General features: G+C 35.7%; 2 protein-coding genes across 2 annotated transcripts in view; both read right to left on the bottom strand.

The window, feature by feature from the left end:
* Positions 1-1,098: 1,098 nt before the first annotated feature.
* On the bottom strand, positions 1,099-7,206 carry LOC574549 (UPF0329 protein ECU05_1680/ECU11_0050). The gene is made up of 2 exons (XM_794315.5): positions 6,712-7,206; positions 1,099-3,300 (listed from the first exon to the last, which is right to left on the bottom strand). Exons 1-2 carry the CDS (start codon positions 7,033-7,035, stop codon positions 3,079-3,081), a joined length of 546 nt encoding a protein of 181 aa, XP_799408.3. The 5' UTR covers positions 7,036-7,206; the 3' UTR covers positions 1,099-3,078.
* A 7,032-nt stretch (positions 7,207-14,238) lies between these two features.
* Positions 14,239-19,281, bottom strand: part of LOC578743 (plexin-A4) — a 61,302-nt gene continuing 56,259 nt past the window's right edge. Inside the window, exon 39 of the mRNA XM_030973320.1 lies at positions 14,239-18,101. Coding sequence (XP_030829180.1) covers positions 18,003-18,101 — 99 coding nt within the window. The 3' untranslated portion in view covers positions 14,239-18,002. The remainder of the gene's footprint in view (positions 18,102-19,281) is intronic.

Here is a 19,281-nt window from a genome sequence, read left to right as displayed (position 1 = left end):
AACAAAAAAACAAACAAAAATCAGAGAAGAAAATTTAAGATCAAAACATTACACAGAAACTGAAAATGCCATTGTAATACTTGGCATATAAACTCATTCAACAAAACACTAGATCTATTTATCATTATGCATCATTCACGTCCTCTTTATCTGCATGTCAATCAATATTAATTGAGTAGAAATATAGATAATATTATATAGGCCCATGTTAAAGACGTTCGTTTTTGAAGTTTAAGACCCTATCCGGTCTTAAGACCCAGCTTGATATAATTGGAAAACTGAATGAATGTAGGATACAAATATAACGGAATAAATTACCCTTTCATTATTGAACAAAAGCAAATTAAAACCTCATTTTCCGCACCCCTCCAAATACGGGTCAACAGTGGTCAAATTTGCCGAAGTTACAATGACGACATAAAATTATTATTGTGGTCACGATCTGTTCACCTAATATCTGAGGCGATGAGCTGTGATTAATAATTAAATGCAAATTTATTGTGAATATGCGTACTCCCCATCGATGTCATCAAGTCGATAGGAAGTTTTAAGGTTGACAACTTCCGATTTTCAAAGCTTTAGATTTTGAATTTTCAGAGAGCTAATACTCCTCTGACAGACATTAAAATGGTATAAAACTGATATTATTGTAATCCATGGCTTATAAGCTTTCCGTTGATATATGATTTATCCATTTCATTTTTCAGTTCGGATATGGTCTTTAATGAAGAAGAGGGAAAAGAAGGAGGAGGAGAGGAAGAAGAGGAAGGAGAAGAAGTAAAAGAGAAGACCTGCAAACAACAAAATCTAGTATTCTGAGAACGTGATGAAATCTTTTTAAAATACAAGGTGCTGCGGTTATCAGCATCATCACCGTCATCATCTCGTCAATTCTCTTATTCCATTACAATTCCTTTACCCATATAAAAGCACACCCAAGTGGGTTTTTTTAAATGAAAGAATTAATCCAAATTGTTCAAACAAAGGCTTTAAAAAAACACCTTTGTGACTACTGCATCCACTGTGTTTCCAAAAGCGTTCACTTTCAACAATATTTTAAATTAGACCTAACTTTTATTGAACAAAAATCACTAAATCTTTGTGAAAGTGATGAAAGACAGATTTTTTTATTTCGAATATGAAAAATACATTTTGAAATTCGAAAAGTACATTTCTAATAACATTTTAATCCATGAAACACCATTGTAAGAAAATAACTTGTACAAATTATATTAAATTAGGTATTTTGCATTTCGACTACTCTTTCGTTGTTGAAAATGAACTGAAAATAAACTAAGTCAAATAAAACTTAACCTTATGAAATCTATACAAAAATGATGAATGAAAAAATACATATCAAGCAATTTTAAGTTTTCTAGCACAGACTAAAACAGATTTCTACATTAAGAGCATGAAAGGTGTACAATGCACATCTCATCTTTACATGAAATAGAAAGATATTTGCTATAATAGAGATTTGAAGCATATTTCGTTAAGATATTATTGCCGCAAATAAAGTTATAAAAATAAAACAGATCTCCTGACGAATCTATAAATTGCTCGTAATCCTATAAACACTGTATACTTTATTACAATTTACATTCTACATGACGCTGAATGAAATATATCTATGCAAGGATTCCATACCACATTGGAAAGGTCAATGATTACATTTTGTTTGAATGCACAATGTTTTCGAAAGACACGTTGGTTCTTCAAAAAATCTTTTCTAAAGAGGCACTATACAATACACAATGCAAATCCATTATCACACATCACTGTATTTAATACAGTTTGGACATAATATCGAATAGTACGTTCCGTTTGTACAAAGTAGAAAACAAAGAAGGCTGATATTTTTGTTTTATCGGCAACCAGTCAAATATATACTTTTTAAAAAGGAATTGCTATCACTATTAAAGAAAAACATTTATTTAAAATCCATTCACCCAAATCTACCTTCAATTAAGGATTTGATGCAACATCTATAATTATGTAGATAAACGATTATACAATAACCTACAAAAGAAACAAAAACAAAAACACAAACAAACAGACACGATACATTCAAAAGGCAACCCCAAACAAAACAAAGTACAAATATTCCCCTCAAGGACTTGCCCCAAGCTATGCTACTGCTAGTTCCAAACCCCTTTGTTTGCCTTCTAACTGTTAACCTTGGGGAAAAAAATATGAAAGACTTGTTAGACTTTGGCCTCAGGATAACGATAATACAAAATTAATATCTATCTACACATTTTTATGTGCATGAATTCAAGCTCTTGACACGGTTGAATCAACATTCAGAAGTGTTTTTTGTTTTGTTGGAGGCAGTCGAATTTTGTCCCGTACTTCGCAGGGAACTATCTAAATTCTAAGTGTTTACTTTCATGTTGTATAACTGTTCACTGTCTACGATTAATTACCCTAGTAGAAGTAGTAGAAGTAGTAGTATAGTAGTAGCAGTATTCGTGTATCAAGAGAGAGAGAGAGAGAGAGAGAGAGAGAGAGAGAGAGAGAGAGAGAGAGAGAGAGAGAGAATGAGTGGGAATGTCATTTATACATTGTGTAGTTTTGTTATTCAATCATAAATTCTAAATTACTCGTATCCAACATCCAGTTTTGAAAAAAAAATACTATAAAAGTCTGCTTGTACATTTATTGACGTATGCTATTGCAACATATCCACATTATCTTGACAGAAACACCTTTTCTGGTACCATCATAGTTATTACCGAAAACAAAAAAGATGGCTATGCTGACGTATGAATTAAAACGTAAAAGTCTTTAGCATTTTTTCCTTTTTGTTTTACAGGTAGTTTGAGAACCACTTTTTATTGGCTTGTTGGAAAATAATTCTTGACCCTGTCTGCCATTGTAATATAAACAAATATTAACCAACCTGTCGACAAATCTCGCTTTCTTGGCCGACGACCCTATTCACCCCCCCCCCCCTCCCCCCCCCCCCCCCAAAAAAAGGGAGAAAACGTATAATGACGACGCCTAGCGAAATACAAACAAGGCTGAAATCGGGGCTAAAATCAATTATTGATCTATGATAATTATAGGGTCTTCTTATCATGAACTTCTGATGTGTTTCCATAGCAGACGCCTTCTTGCTGCCTTTGCTTCCTCCTTCGGCTCCTCCTTCTTCTCCTCCTTCTTCTTCTCCTCACTCTTCTTCTTCTTCTCCTCCTCCTTTTTCTTTTCCGCTGCTTGTTGTTCTTCAACTTTCTTCTTCGCTTCTTCGAGCGCAGTCTTCGTCCCGGCTAAAGTGGCTTTTGTTTTGTCCAATTCTTCCTGAACAGTCATTGTAAAAAAAAAGGAGAAGAACAAAACCGAAAAGGCAATTAATTTCAATAGCAAAACAGCACGCTACGTATACTTTGTGGTTATGATAATCATGTCAGATTTCCGACAGAGCACGGCACGGAGAGAGAGAGAGAGGGGTGAGATAGATATAGATAGAGAGAGAGAGAGATAGGAAGAGAGAGAGAGAGAGAGAGAGAGAGATGAGAGAAATTAAAAGAGAAAGGAAGATCATAGAGTGGTTATTTCAAAAAAATTGTGCCCAAATTAAGAATTTATTTCATGATAACTTGCATTCTGTCCAATGATACCCTTATCATAACATTTCTGCCGCTCACGGCTAAAAATTAGGCCTTTATCATCTTGCCATCACCGTCGTGGCGCACCTTGACACCGAATGAGAAGAAATCAAGTTGTCATGCACTTCTTTTATTAATGAGCGCAAGATTTTTGCCATCATCATCATACAAATTAATAAAGGATAGTGGAGAAACTGTGAGGGTAAAGGGCATATATTGTAATTCAATGGGTCTGTAATAAACTGTTATGAACCCGCAAAGAAGAACAGTTTTAGCAATTTTCAGAACTTGGATGCCGTCTTGTTCCTCCTTTCTCTCTTTTGCTCTGACATATTAGAGAGAGAGAGAGAGAGAGAGAGAGAGAGAGAGAGAGAGAGAGAGAGAAAGGGGGGGGGGGGGAACGGTGATATGTCGCGGACTTTTTCGCTAGTAGAAGGTCAATCATTATAAATCAGGAAAATGTATTCACCGTCTATATAGACGGGGTTTCCCTAATATGAATATAATATAACGTGTTTACAATGAGTGATATCGTTTTGCGACAAATAAATAATGATTATCATTCAATAGAATTCATCGTGTATAATGTATTCAACATGTGTAGAATGAGTGGGTTTTCCATGTCTGTCATACACATGATCTACTCGATTCGCCGGTATAGTGTCCGGTATAGTGTTTGAATGGCTGAGAAACCAAACAAGAATGGCGCTTCATTCATGCTCCGATGGTGATTTAATTGAATTACTACTAATTCATTGTGCCAGTTGGAAGACGGGTGGTTTATGCATAACATCGTGTTTTGTACGTTGGTACATGACTGTATTTAAGCCAGCCCTTGATGGAAATCGCGAAACCTTTATAATGATGCTAGAATGATTCAGGGTAAATAACATGGCATGCACATTGAAAATAAGCTGCCACGTTGACCCTTTCTAGCCTTTTAAAGGGAAGGTTGCGTTCTCGTCAATATGAAAATAATTGTGAGCAACTGAGCATAAACGTTCTTTGCGTGTCGGCTAGATGGAAGCGTATTTGTATCAAAAACAGAATTGCCCTTAAAATGCCCTCATTTTTCTATAAAATGTGACAAGAAATAAGAGACGTTTAAGTACAGTGCGTGTAAGAGGACACTTTTTTTTTTTTTTTTTTTTTTTTGGTCACGAATTTTTTTAATTTGACGTTTTGCTCCGTTGGGGGGGGGGGGGGGAGGGGGGGGGGGGGGGGGGGGGGGGGGGTAAGGTCACCTTTTCAGGTCAGCCATTGGAATTTTTTTGATAAAAAATGTTTAAAAAAAATTTGGGGGCCGGGGGGGGGCACGCCCCCGTTTTTCAGTACATTTTGGGCAAATTTAGGATCCGCCACTGTACACAATACACAATTTAGAGTGCAAAGGTTATATAGTCATGCATTGTTGGCAGTATCATTTGCTTAATGGTGTTGTTCTTAATGTTGTTTCTGTTTATCAAGTTGCTATTGAAAAATCATGTGAACTTAGCCAAATATGGCCACAGGTTATTATTATAAAACAATTCACTTGTATATGAACGTGTTCTTTTTAAAACGATTTAAGTCTCACTGCATATAAAACCCAAATATCACATACATAATAAGATATATACATGCCAGCTTAAAATTATAATGCACATCGAATGTAGGTCTCTACTAGGCATAATACCGTAGGAATAGTACACCCAGATGTATTATTATATGGTATTCTATGTATTGGTATCCCATCATGTTGTTATTGCTGTTTTTCGCCCTCGTGTTGACATTGTTTTAAAATGGAAAATAAATGAATTTAATTTAATTAATTGACTGTACTTCTACTTTTGACATTAGATTCTGAATGCTTGACAGCTATACAATACATGCATACCAACGCAAGTTGTGAATCTGGTTATTGTTGGCTAATGCATAGGTTTGACCTTCTGGTTCAAAATCGATTGTTTTGAAGCGCCATATAAATTATTATAATGATCGAGGAAATTATGGTAATGTGCATGATAGGCGTCGTCTTTTACTAATAATCGAAAAATGCCCATGTTGTTTTTTGTTTTGTTGGCGTTTCATTCTTTTTGAGAATAAAAGTACGCCTTTTACTTATTTTTCTGTCTTTTTCATTTACTACAGTGTATCTATAAATTCGTTCTTCATAAATCTCTAGTTTTTGATAATATTTTGATGACACTCAAATTATGACACTCAAAACATATAGATACATGTTTTAAAACTGATATTACACATTTCCTTGTCATATCAAGCTAAACTGTAGCATAACGGACATGGCAAGATGTGTGTAACGGATGTTTTTTTCCTTTCATCATAATTTATTACAGAGTTATACAAAAAGGAAACCGTGCATAAAATGCCAGTACTTGTGAATCGTATTGGTATGCGCATCAGTTATTAATGAACGTGTCATGCCCTTTTGCCTGATACTAGCTTAGCATGGTAGCGCAAATATCTCCTGAGTTATCGCCACTTGTTTGATATTTGATAAGTGAACATGTGCCTTGTCCATAACTGGGATTAGACAGTACAGACACGGTCAGTACCCGTTTTACGTGGTGCAAATAATTTTGTTATAATCATTAGATACGACAATACACTGGAATTAGAGTGATGTACTCCAATGGAAGAAGAAAAAGGAGTATAAGTGGCTACATCATTTAAAAATCATACATAAAGCAAGATTTACTATACAGCTGTTTAAATCAATAATTTATCTATAATTGTGACTGTGCTATAGCCTTAAGGGCTTGGTGGTATAAATATCATAAAAACATTACCACCAAGCCCTTAGCGCTATATAAGACTGTGCAATGTACTACGTGATCCGAAACGTTATTAATATAAAATAATGAAGCTCATTACAATCCCGTTTGAATTTTGATAACCCCAATGATTTCAATACATTTTATATCATATCATGTATAATTTACATGTTCTATATATAGTATCAATTTAAGTCCTTTGGTGCAATACATTTAGATAAAAATGACTTAGACCTGGAAACGTCATTACAGCACGTACGCAACAGTAATTACTCTGGCAAAATACCTTGGCTGCATTGGATTAGTGACAGGGCAGAATATAGACTTACCTTTAGTTTATCTCCAGCAGCAATCGCCTTCTTTCTTTCATCGTCTAACTTGACCTTCTCTTTTATCGCATCCGCCAACTCTTTTGTATTCGCCTCCTTCTCCTTTTTCGTCTGCTCTAGTTGCTTTTTCGCTTCTTCGAGCTGGGTTTTCATGTCGTCCATCTCTCTCTGGACGTTTTCATTCTCTATCTCCCTGGTATCAAGATGCTGTACTAGAAAGTTGTTATCCTTGGTCAAAACCCAGCATTTTGAAGCAAAATAAGAAATGATGAGTAAAGAAATGCACATCAAGCTCAGTGATCTGTAGTTCGTTTGTGTCGCCATTTCGGAAGCCACGTTGCAAAATGTAGAGAGCGAACCAAAAGTTCAATACTGGTATACACGCATATACATATACCAACGCGACACTATACAAGCACCGTGTTCATAATTATATACGCGTAGACAAACAGCAAGTATATTATACGGGGAAAAGGTGGACCCGTGGACTTTTTATTATCGTCGAGTTCACTGGAGCGAAGATAGGCGACAATGAAAAGCAGGAATCACAATTCCATCATTCAATGATAACATGTTCTTTCACTTAGATTTGGTTTGGACGAGGGTGTGCGGCTGATCTGAAGCGTCTAAACCCATACAGAAAATGGTATTTGAATATTGTTATAGGGACTTCATTTCAAAACGCAAGCCATGGATAAGGTTTTGCCGTATCCATTTGCATGACTAATTTACACTTTCAAATACCATACCTACTTAGTAGTTTCAGCTGTTTGCTTTTCCTCTATTTTTTTAAACGTTGCAAGCTTTCTTGTACCTCTTATTGTACTCAAGCCTCTTTTTTTGATTAAAAAGGGATTAAAACCCGTCAGTTTGTAATGTTGCACATTGGAAAAGAACTTGTGGAAAAATCCACTAAAAAGTAAAATGAGCACCCGGTGATAGTGATAAATATTTGCGACCATCGGCGAGGACTTTGGATGAAAAAGAAAATAGTAATGTTAAAGGTAAACTACTTAGTCCCATTTGCAGGCCAAAAAAATGATAAGGTTAAATTCCAACGGCAACGAAAGGGCTTGAAAGTGGGAAAATAACGACTATTAGTTGTCGAATCGACTGTAGTGATTGCAATCACTAAAGTATATAGTCTGATTTTCAGACCCTTTCACCGAATGGTCGTACGTTTTGTGCTGCGCATAGATTCAATCAGTTTAATTATGGCCATTACAAGAATGGGGTTATTGATGTAGACAAATGCTCATGTACCCTTTGCAGCTCATTAATGTTATATATTTGTAAAGCTTTGATCCTCGATCCACTTTCATTTTCATGCATGAAGTCTTTCGTCTTCTTTGTGCATGGCTGGTCGTCAACGAAGTGGGGTCAAGTCTTTTGTCAACTCTGTTTGTTGCTACAACAGGCAGCCAGTGAAAAGGAATTCGTTTAATCAAATTATGAAAATGCTAGCAATATTTTAAACAAATAGAACTTTGTTATTCCTGGATCATTTTTCCTGATTGAGGTGTCATAATTATGAAAGGGCAGAAAATGAACTTTGTAGAAATGTGATTTTCTCTTTGAAATTCATATACCGTTCGCCAAATGAATTTTTGGTACCCTCTCTTCAAATTGTTTTTAAGCACTCATGCGTGAAATATGCATAATATGAGTTGCATCAAATGAAAGAGGAGGATCAATATCTATAAGCTTTACAAATATGTGTCATTAATTAATTATAATCGTGATGATTAAACATCAATAATTCTCGGTTTCGTTTTTTCTGGGACGCACTGTATACAGGGTTGGGGTATTTTTTCCATAAATATTGACCGGACTATATTTCCGGTTACCCCACTGGCGGCCCACTGGAAATAAACTCTCGAGCTTATTCAGCGGTTGGCTGAGTCGTTGCGAAATTTTCTGCGCGATTTCAAATTTAACCCCCCCCCCCCCTCGAAATGAATCCTGCCTACGCCCCTGATATGAAGTAATAGGGCGGCAAAACACCAGAGAGTAAGACGATTCGTGAAAGGGAAATAGCTTTTCTGTGCACAATATTCTCGTGGGCGATTCGAGGGGGGGGGGGGGGGTTGCTCTTATCCCATCTAGTTCTTTATGGTGAATTCTATCAAATTTATATTAATATATTGTTGGCACAATTCCTTACTACTATAGCAGTTATTTGCGAGCAAGCGGAAGGAGCGAGCATTTTTTTGATATATTTACTCGTATAAATTGCAAATTAAGGACATATTTATTATTCATAAATTTTACAACGCATGCAATTTTGACGAAATTTCAGATGGATTTCCTCTATTAAACGGCACCCGTTCGGAGACACGTAGACTCACATTTCCTTTTCTCATCATTAAAGTTTGGTTTTATAACCTGTATTTAGCATCATCCTATTGCGAGGCCTGCAAAGCGACCCGATTAGAAAAAGTAAGAAAGAACAATTCTAATAACTTACGAGGTTTAAAATCAACTGGATGATTATTCACTTCGCAATAGTTTTCTTTCTGAACTGAAAAGTCAGTTTTTTTTTCTTCTTAATTACAAATTTAGCCGGGGTACAAACTGCCCCTTGCTCCCTTCAGAACACGCTAGCGGCAGTGGCGGATCCAGGGGGCCGGGGGCCCGGCCCCCTCCTCCCTGGGAAAAAAAGAAGGAAAAAAGGGGGAAAGAGTTTTTTTTGTTGTTGAAAAAAAGTGTTCCTTTCCCACTTGTATCACAGAGAAACAACAGTTTAAGTTAAGTCTAACGTTAAAACTGTAGAGTACAGCCCTTGGCCTTAGGCCTATTTGAGGTCGTAACTGTTACTGTTAGAAAATCTAAAGTAAAATTAGACGGTTTTCACGGTTAGACCAAGTAATTGAGAAAAAAAAGTTTACCAGATACTCAGACCAGGTCAAGCAATCTTCTAGATCCATTATTAGGGTATAACGTTAGTAGATATAAGGTAGATGAAAGCGCAGATCCAGGGGGGGGCGAGCGGACCTTGCCCCCCCCCTCCGCAAAAAAGAGAGAGAGAGAGAGAGAGAGAGAGAGAGGAAAAGGGAAAGAGGAGAGAAAGGGAAAGAAATAAGAAGAAGAAAATAAAAGGGGGAAGAAGGAGATCGAGGGGGGGGGGGTGAAGGGGCCTTGCCTCCCCCAATAAAAAAAGATAAGAGAGAAGGAAGGAAATGGATAGAAAAAAGGAAAAGAGGAGATAAAGGGAAGGAAAATTGAGGAAGAAGAAAAGAAAAGAAGGGGGATATCAGTTGCAATTTTCCCGCCAACAAGTTGCAGATCAAGATGGGGTGGGGCAAAAGGCCCTTGCCTCCCCCCGCCCCCGCTAAAAAAAAAGAGAGAAGGAAGGAAAAGGAGAGCTAAAAGGGACCAAAACAGAGGAAAAAGAAAAAAAGGGTGAAAAGAAGGGGAGATAGATCAGCAACGTGTGGAGCAGGGTAGGGGCCGAAAGGACCTTGCCCCCCCCCCCCCAGCAAACCTAAAAGAGAGAGAAGGAAGGGAAGGGAAAGGGAAAGAGGAGAGAAAGAGAAAGAAAAAAAAGAGAAAGAAAAAAGGTAGGGGAAATCAGTTGCCAACAAAGTGTAGATCGGGGGGGGGGGGGCACTGGCGTACTGATCGGGGAGGGGGTTTGGGGGAAATAAAATTCACACGTGGTTTATTTCTGATTCCATAACGGTGGTTTACACATAATGCTGAAATGACATTTTTAGTAAATTATACTTTTTAATGCGTTTGTTGTAAATTGACAAATTCCTAAATTTACAGCCAGGCAAGAAATATGCTCCTTGAGATGCCTACATGTCAGGGCCTGTGGAACAGCGGGGATCGGGAGCCTCGAGCTTCCTCCCCCCCCCCCCTCCATTTTTTTGAAAAAGTATATTAAAGAGAAATAGAAAGAAAGAGAGCAAGAAGGAAAAAATAGTTAACTGCCAGTGTCAAAACAAAATAAGGTATCAAAAAATGCTCATCTAACCGTAATTAAACGCCTAAACCCCCTGAGCTTCCGGGGGCTCTGCCCCCTGGGCCCCGCCTAGGGCCCTAAGGCGGACCCCTGGATGCTAATCTGACGATAATTTAATGCCTAAAACCCCTGGGCTTCTGGGGGCTCCGCCCGCTGGACCTCACGCCAATCAGTGTCCTGCCAGTGTCACAAATAAGGTATAAAAAATATGCTCATCTGACCGTAATAAAATGCCTAAAACCCCTGAGCTTCCGGGGGCTCCGCACCCTCGACCCCACCAGGGGCCCTAAGGCGGGCCCCTGGATGCTTATCTGACCGTAATTTATTGCCTTAAATCCCTGAGTTTTCGGGGGCGGACAAGGTATCAAAATATGTTTATCTGACCGCAGGCGCGTAGCCAGGGGGCGGCCCCCCGAAAAAAAAAAAACGCCGGCCCAAAAAAGAGAGGAGAGAAAAGGAAGAGGACGTAGGAAGAAAAAGGAGCAGACAAAAAACATTTTTGAAATTCAGACAAGGATTAAGAGTCGAGAACGGTACAACGAATCGTCTTCTTTCTCTAATAATCATTAATGAAACGTCACAACTTCCGCGCTTCGCGCAGGAGGGGGAGCCGGGAGGGGGGGGGGGACTGAATTGAGACAAGGATTAAGAGTCGAGAACGGTACAACGAATCGTCTTCTTTCTCTATGATTTAATGAAACGTAAAAGCTTCCGGTTATAATTGGGGGGGGGGGGGGGAACTGAATTCAGACGAGGATTAAGAGTCGAGAACGGTACAACGAATCGTCTTCTTTCTTTAATGATTTAATGAAACGTAAAAACTTCCGCGCTTCGCGCAGGAGGGGGAAAACTGTATTCAGACGAGGATTATTTTCGAGAACGGTACAACGAATCGTCTTTTTTCTCTAATAATTGAGATTACAAAGCTTCCACGATTCGCGCGGGAGGGGGGGGGGGGGGAACTGAATTCAGACGAGGATTAAAAGTCGAGAACGGTACAACGAATCATCTTTTTTCTCTACGATTTAATGAAACGTAAAAGCTTCGGCGCTTTGCGGAGGAGGGAGGGGGAAAATCGCCCCTCCCTGCATCCCCCATTACGTCAATGCTGGTTACCATTACGTACCAATATTTGGCTCGCATAATTTCAAATTTGGCCCCCCCCCCCTAAGAAATCCTTGATCCGCGCCTGGCTAGCGGAACAAAATTAATACATGTTACAACTCAGTGTTCGATTTCATGTATTATTTTTTTTCTTTCCCTCATTTATAACACTATTTATTTTTCAGTAATAATGTTCATTCATTATTTAGTAATATGTAATTTTATTCACTCTAAAGGAATAGGAAATAGGAAAATAAGAGATACAGATATTGGATGAAATTTCTCTTTAAAAAAAGAAAAGAAAGAAAAATCCGACGTTGAGTCGAGTAAAATGGGTACAGACCTACCTTTCAATAATGGTGTAATACTAATACATGGCCTACAAGAAGAGCAGCATTACTACTGAAGGTAGTTACCCTTGCATGGTAAATAAAACCCAATCATCAATTATCATTTAGAAAATCTAACATGTATCGCCGGCGCTGGTGTATAGGTTATACCTCAGTCATACCGAAATCAATCAGACATAGGGGCCCAGATGTAAGGAAATCTCTACCTAACAATATTCGAAATATAAAATCACCAAACTCCTTTAAAAGAGCACTCAAATGTGTTATCATTTCACAGATGTAAGATATCACTTACAAAATAATCTATATATCAGTTTTCATTATATCGAACATACATTTTTTACTAGACTTAACAATATACTTCCGTTTTTCTTTTTTTGTTCTTTTTGTTCTTGTTCTTTGTAAATAGTGTAAATAGTTCACAACCCTTTGGGAACTTTATTTGTCATAATTGTATAATATATTTGAAAGGTGTTATAACGATTTAAGCTCTCTTTGCTTATGTTTCATCACCTTTGTGTGTTCATTCTTTAAACTGATAATAGTTGCAACTTGTCTTTGATAAAACGTTGTTATATTCGTTTTCAAGTGAAGTCAATTCAAATGGATTGTAAAATTGAAAATGATTTGTTACATTCTTTCTCATGTGATGTTAACTCTAATGAATTGTGACATTGTGAACGTGCATAAATAGATAAATAAATGAATACTTCCAAGCCGACTCCAAACATTTCGGCTATTCAGGGGTACCACAATGTTTTATATCGTCTGTTGTCTGCCTCGAAGGTGTGACCGTGGTATTTAGTTTGGACAGAGAGAGAGAGAAAGATGAAGGAAAGCCGGGATTAGCAGCCGGGATTAGAGGAGGCAACACAAGGTCTAAATAAATCACAAATCTATACGCAAGTTGGTTTCTTTTTATCATAGGAAAATCATGTTATCGCAATGACATACAAAACAAACAAAAAAGAGCAGAAGTACTAATCCGCCTTGTCAAGTCTGAAGCGCAAATCACGTTAAAATGACCAGAATCGATTATTTCACATGATTTTCTATCTTAACTGAGCTACTTTACAAAATAAGAGAAATGTGATATTTCTACTACTTTTCAAACCAGAAAAGCAGTAATAGCTTAAAATCGTTATAAAAATAAAATGATTTCGGAAGAGAGTGTAAGTACTGTATTCAATGAAGAAACATTCTTCATCCATTCCCCCTTGAAACACCAGAGTTTACCACTCATTACTTGACAAATTGTGACATCCAAAATATATATGTTCACACCTGTTACATTCAGAGAATGGATGTGATAATATACACGAATAATTATGTTGCTTTCCTTTAATATGTCTTAAATCTCATGATGATTACGGAAACGGCCTTTCTGTAAAACAGACACTGGCTGATGTAAGAGCTCAGTATAGAGAATAAAAAGAAACGAATTGAATTGAAGACAATCATCTGTTCATTCTTTTTCAATACTCAAAATCTTAAAATTGTGATTTAGGTTAAATTCATTGCTGCATTAATTCAATGTTCAGGATGATACCTATAATTCTTATTCCCATACAAATGAATTTGTAATGAGGGCTAGACGCACTTTATATACATGTGTACATTTATTTTAAAAAGGCATTCGGCTTGAAAATTTATCAATCATGCTCGTGCTCACATCTTCAGATGAAATATACAAGACAATAACTGCATTTGTTCTTATTGACAAAGTCACTCTAATCAACATAGATTTCAATCCATAGTTTCCAGTATGTTATTACTTCTTACAGTATCTCTATGCACAATCCTGTTTACAGTCATACCTTGAACAAATCCATCCATTACAGAAGCTCACTATTCATGTCAAAGTCTTGAGTGAAAAGTTTGTGTTGTCAGAACCTTAAAGAAGTTAGTCCAATGCCAACAGAGATAAATGCAAATAGCTAAGCGATAACAGTTAGTAATGGTGGAGCATGAAATATACTAAAGCTCTTGAATTTATAAGTGAAAATATGTATATATGTATACCTCAGCTGAATAAAGATTTGGCTTATTACAGACAGTATCCTGGGGTTAAAAAGACAATCAAAATAATGCAATAGACATTATCACTTCTAGTAGATTATAGTTACATCAATTCCATAACATGTAGATTGAGCACAATCAGATTTATTCCACATTCATTTCTCATACAAAAATGTTCTTATGGGAAGACATACAACTACAAAATAAAGAAATGAATATCCTCAGGTATGGAAGGTATCCTTGATTACATATGCAAGTAGAACAAAATGTTTCTTTGCTTAAATCAATGAGATACAGGTAAGTTACTGTAATATAATTTTTCAGATGACTAGTTTTAGAAAAGATGCAAGGTCGGGTGAAATTCAGGTGAGATTTTTACACCAAATAAGCTTGTGCCTATTTTGCATTCATTTTAATAAACTAAACAATCATATAATTAATTACCTCCCTGACAAGCAGTTGTGTAAATACTTCCACATTGCCCCATCACATAAGCTTGTGCCTATTTTGCATTCATTTCAATAAACTAAACAATCATATAATTAATTACCTCCCTGACAAGCAGCTGTGTAAATACTTCCACATTGCCCCATCAATCACATTGTGCAATAAACTGTGCTGAGTAGAAGTAATGCCATTATGAGTTGTCTCTCATTAAAGTAAGCATATAATTGGCAATGAAAGATAAACACATATGTTTCATAGAAAAGAGCACAAAACAAACAACAAAGATCTTCAAAGAAGCTGCACTTTCATTATTATTAAGAAGGCAAATGCCAGTTGTATATGGCAGAATGTATAGTAAAATGAATTGATTTGAGTCATTGAAGAATACAAAATCCTTGGGTATTATCATATGAAAATATGTTTAAATATGTATACATTATCATGACATGATGTTTGCCAAGTAACAGTACATACTTTTTTGCATTTCTAAATTCATAAAGATTACATATAGCAAAAGAGTCTGCCTTATTTTTTCAGAAAATTGCATTAAAAAACACTTCTCGAAATTTTGCATTTATCCTTTGGTCCCATTCTACCACTTTTTTTTGGTAGTATTACACAACATTTTGTGAAAGAGCATTTGGGCATTTCAATCAATATATCTAGTACTAGATGAACCTCACAGGACTACATATCACTTGTTTTGTTTCATGAAGCAAAGCAACCCTGGAAACAAATTCAAGAGACATTTATCATGATTTCATTCACAATTACTTCACATTGTTCGCTACCAGAAGAGACTAAAACTATAATCTATTCACCAATTTCAGTTTTTAAAAACATATACATACCAAGGAATTGTACAAATTTTCTAGATATATAAAGAATATATTTGCATACAAATTTAAGTACATGGAGTAATGTAATAGTACCATAATTTCAAGTAACCTAATCACACAATAAAAATAATTTTACCTTACAATCATAATATAATATATGCATAAAATGTAGTTTCAAAAGACAATAACGTGCATGCTTCATATATTTCATATACATAACCATATAAAAAGTGATTGCTAATTAACAGAACATTTACATTCATGTAGTACATAAAGACTGTCCAGCAGAATCATTTGTTGATAAGAATATCAGTGAAAGTTTTACTCCCATGGCTTACCTACTGTCTTATACTCAATAAATCAGATAAGCTGCTATCGGACATTGCTATAAAGAAATACCCAATATAAAACTTTGGACACTCCTTCCACATTTTTATTAAGAAACAAGTAGAGTCTACAAACATTACATGCAATTCATCATAACTTTTATCAAATTACCCACGAAAAGAGGAAATATTTAATGTATTACACATCTTCAAGAAAGGCATCTATATGTAGAGAGAGTATATACATATGGCTAGATTACAATAAGGAATAACTGGAGTCTATTACATCTACGATAACATTGTTAACTACTCATATAGGCCTATATATGTACATATGAAGGGAGTACCTATGTCTGTACATCAACCTAATAAATGCCTTATTTTAGTGCTTTTATTCACAAGCCTCAAAAGGGCATCTCTTTTGTCAAAAAATCCTGAAGTGCGTGTAAAATGAATCGGTGTGCACCCATGGGAACCGTTGTTTTTGCAAAACAAAATGACATGGATGATTTCTCTTGTGAAATTTACCTTATTCTTGCTGTAATTTTGATCGTGATGAGATTTGTGGCACACTTACTCTTTTGAATATAAGGAATAATATCAAATTATGCATTAAAGGAATACAAAAGAAAATCCTTGTCAAGTTTAAGGCAAGTGTTAGGGGCCTATCACACACTAAATCAGAATTATGGACATTTTATTTAAAGAGCTGCTGCAGAAAAAAGGGTCCCTTCCAATTGACAGAACACAGGTACCCACATGGGAATCATAGTGTGGACAATTTTTGGCTAAATAAAGAGTTGAAAAAACAAAAGATGCATGTATATTTCCTTTCATAAAAATCATATAAAGGTTATATGTAAAATATAATGTGCCAGACTAACAAGTGTATTCAAGTAATATATATATATTATCTCTTTTCTCTCATTACACAAATACATACCTTTGAATCACAACAGTAACTGTATAAGCACACACTTATAATGAAAACTCAAAATGACATAATCAAAGGAAGATTTTCTGGATGCTGCATAAAACAAACATAAACAAACACAAAATTAAGTTAAATAGCGGTGAAGCAATTTGTAAAAATAAATTTCACTTTTTTTTTTACTACAACAAAGTAATCAATATGCAAACAAGCATAATATTTAAAAGAAGTAATTTGTTCCATATCAAATTCAGATTTCACTCTCACTGGTCTGAAATGCTTCTAACCCTGCCCCTCCCCCAACAAAAAACAACCCTATAGAAGACGTTATTACTCATTTTATCAACAAACACAACATGCCCTCCCAAGCCACATTACAGAACTTATTAAGTTGTGGTCTATATCAGCTTTCTAAAAAGGGGCAAACTTGGCACTATAAAAGTAAAAAATAGAATTGTAACACTTTAGTAAAAAAATAATTTTGATACACTTCTTTTCGTTTGCCCCATCAAAAGAGGGCAAACTTGGCACTAAAACAGTTTTAAAAATTGTTGATACATTTCATTTCAACTAACTAAATGCAAATTAAGTACATTTCTAATCTTAGGTTCCAGAAAATGATCTTCCATAATGACACTTATTCTTCAAACTGCTTAAAAAATTAATTCCGATGATACAAAATGAAGTAAAATCTGCATAGAAGCGATATTTCATGATACAATCATAATTGTAATTATGCATGATTGATATATATATTTGTAGTTGTAATGCATCATTGTTTGTATTTGTTTTATATGTTGTGCGACCTGCCATGGTTTCGGAAAGGGAACGTGGACCTGGTCTTGGATGTACACATGTATTCCTTTTATATGAAATAAAGGCATGATTTAACAACAACTACAAATCTGATCTATTCTTCCATCCGGTGTAAGACTCCGGAAGATGGAGAATTAAATACATGTACAGGAGATTGATTTTGGTGTTCTTGATTGCAGGTCATCACCCCAGGAACAAGCTAGGCTCATCAGCCCAATAACATCAACTATTTATGCAAGTTATAACATAGTCAAAATCTGTGTATAAAGGTGGCTTTACCAGATATGTGTCACATATATGATTTTTCTCGGATAGAAAACACTAAAAGTTGCTAATAACTACAGATGGCCTCTCAAAGCAGGTTCGACTGTCCTCTGGAAACTCAAACAAATTAAACGCATCACCTTGGGTGGTAGTGTTGAACAGCATTGCAATTCTCCTATGTTGGCACACTGGGTCCACGTTTAATATACCATTATAGTGAGATGGTAACTAATCCTCATGTTGATCTAAGGTGTTGCCTACTCTCTCAAGACTGCTGGCAAAGTGAGCTGAACTGCATATCTCATCTTCCTGGAGAGCTTCAACAAGCTGTGAAGAGAGAAAGAGAGTCAGAGACCAAAAAAAAAATGATATTAGCTACTCGTTTTCATTCATTTCCATTCTCCAAGAGCTATATAGACACGTCAAAAAGCCACTGTGCAGATAAAAAGTAATTTGTAAAAAACTGCAAAATCCATTGAGATGAGTGCCGGATAAATGTTCATGAAAGTTATGTACCGGTATACAAATGATGCACAGGTTTGAGTGGTCGGTAGGGATTGTGTGCACAAGGTACCTTTGAATGGTTTTAGACCAAATTCAAAGGTACCGCGTGCACACGATTCCACCGACCCACGAATTAAACCTGTGCATCATCTGTTTTATAAGATGGGGCCCCAAAAATTGTCAAAAATACAAAATTTTGTTATTTTACAGATTTACCGGATGCATGGCAAAATCATGCGTCCGGTAATTTTTTTTACCGGACGCATGAATTTTTTACTGGACGCATGATTTTTAACTTATCATGAAGTTTTAAAAAAAAGAAAAAAATTGTCAGTGCACATTAAACTGTAAACTTAAAAAAGAAAAAAAGAAAAAAATTAGGTCTATAGAATTTTTTTTTTTTTTTGAACAGATTATTATTATCAAAAAACACGAAAAACAAATAATTATCACCAAAAAAAAAATAATCTAAAAAATCATTAAAAAAAAAAAAAATTATATAAAAAAAAAGTTATTAAAAAAAAAAGTTAAAAAAAAAAGAGATTTATTATAAAAAAAAAGGATATCGGTGGTATCGATCCCCGATATTGCGTGCATCCAGTAAAAATAATTACATGGTAATTGACCAATCAGATTGCAGGGATTCTTCTACCCATCTTATAATAATCATCCATTTATGCATAGACAGTATATATTCTATGACACACAGTAGAAGTATATTTTTCAAGAGGGCAAACAAAAGGTATTAATGAAGCCCCTCCATCACTATGGCAGTGATTATTCTAAACTGCATAAAGTAGGACTTCTCCATGTATGTAATATCTGTGGATCTGTGATTATTCCAATGTTGAGTTCCTAATATTAAATCCAAAAATATTAATTTAATCAAAAATTAACAGCAAATTGAAATCAATGCACATTTTCTTATTTAGGTGAACTTATGTTCACCTAAATACACAACTTTTTATTTAGTATCCAAAATTTATTTTTGTCATCGCAAAGG

The sequence above is a fragment of the Strongylocentrotus purpuratus genome, unplaced genomic scaffold (genome assembly GCF_000002235.5).
Source record: "Strongylocentrotus purpuratus isolate Spur 01 unplaced genomic scaffold, Spur_5.0 spur5_scaffold_6, whole genome shotgun sequence".
NCBI classification, from domain to species: domain Eukaryota; kingdom Metazoa; phylum Echinodermata; class Echinoidea; order Camarodonta; family Strongylocentrotidae; genus Strongylocentrotus; species Strongylocentrotus purpuratus.
Note: the sequence above shows the minus strand (reverse complement) of the source record. Positions and strands in the feature narration are given on the sequence as shown.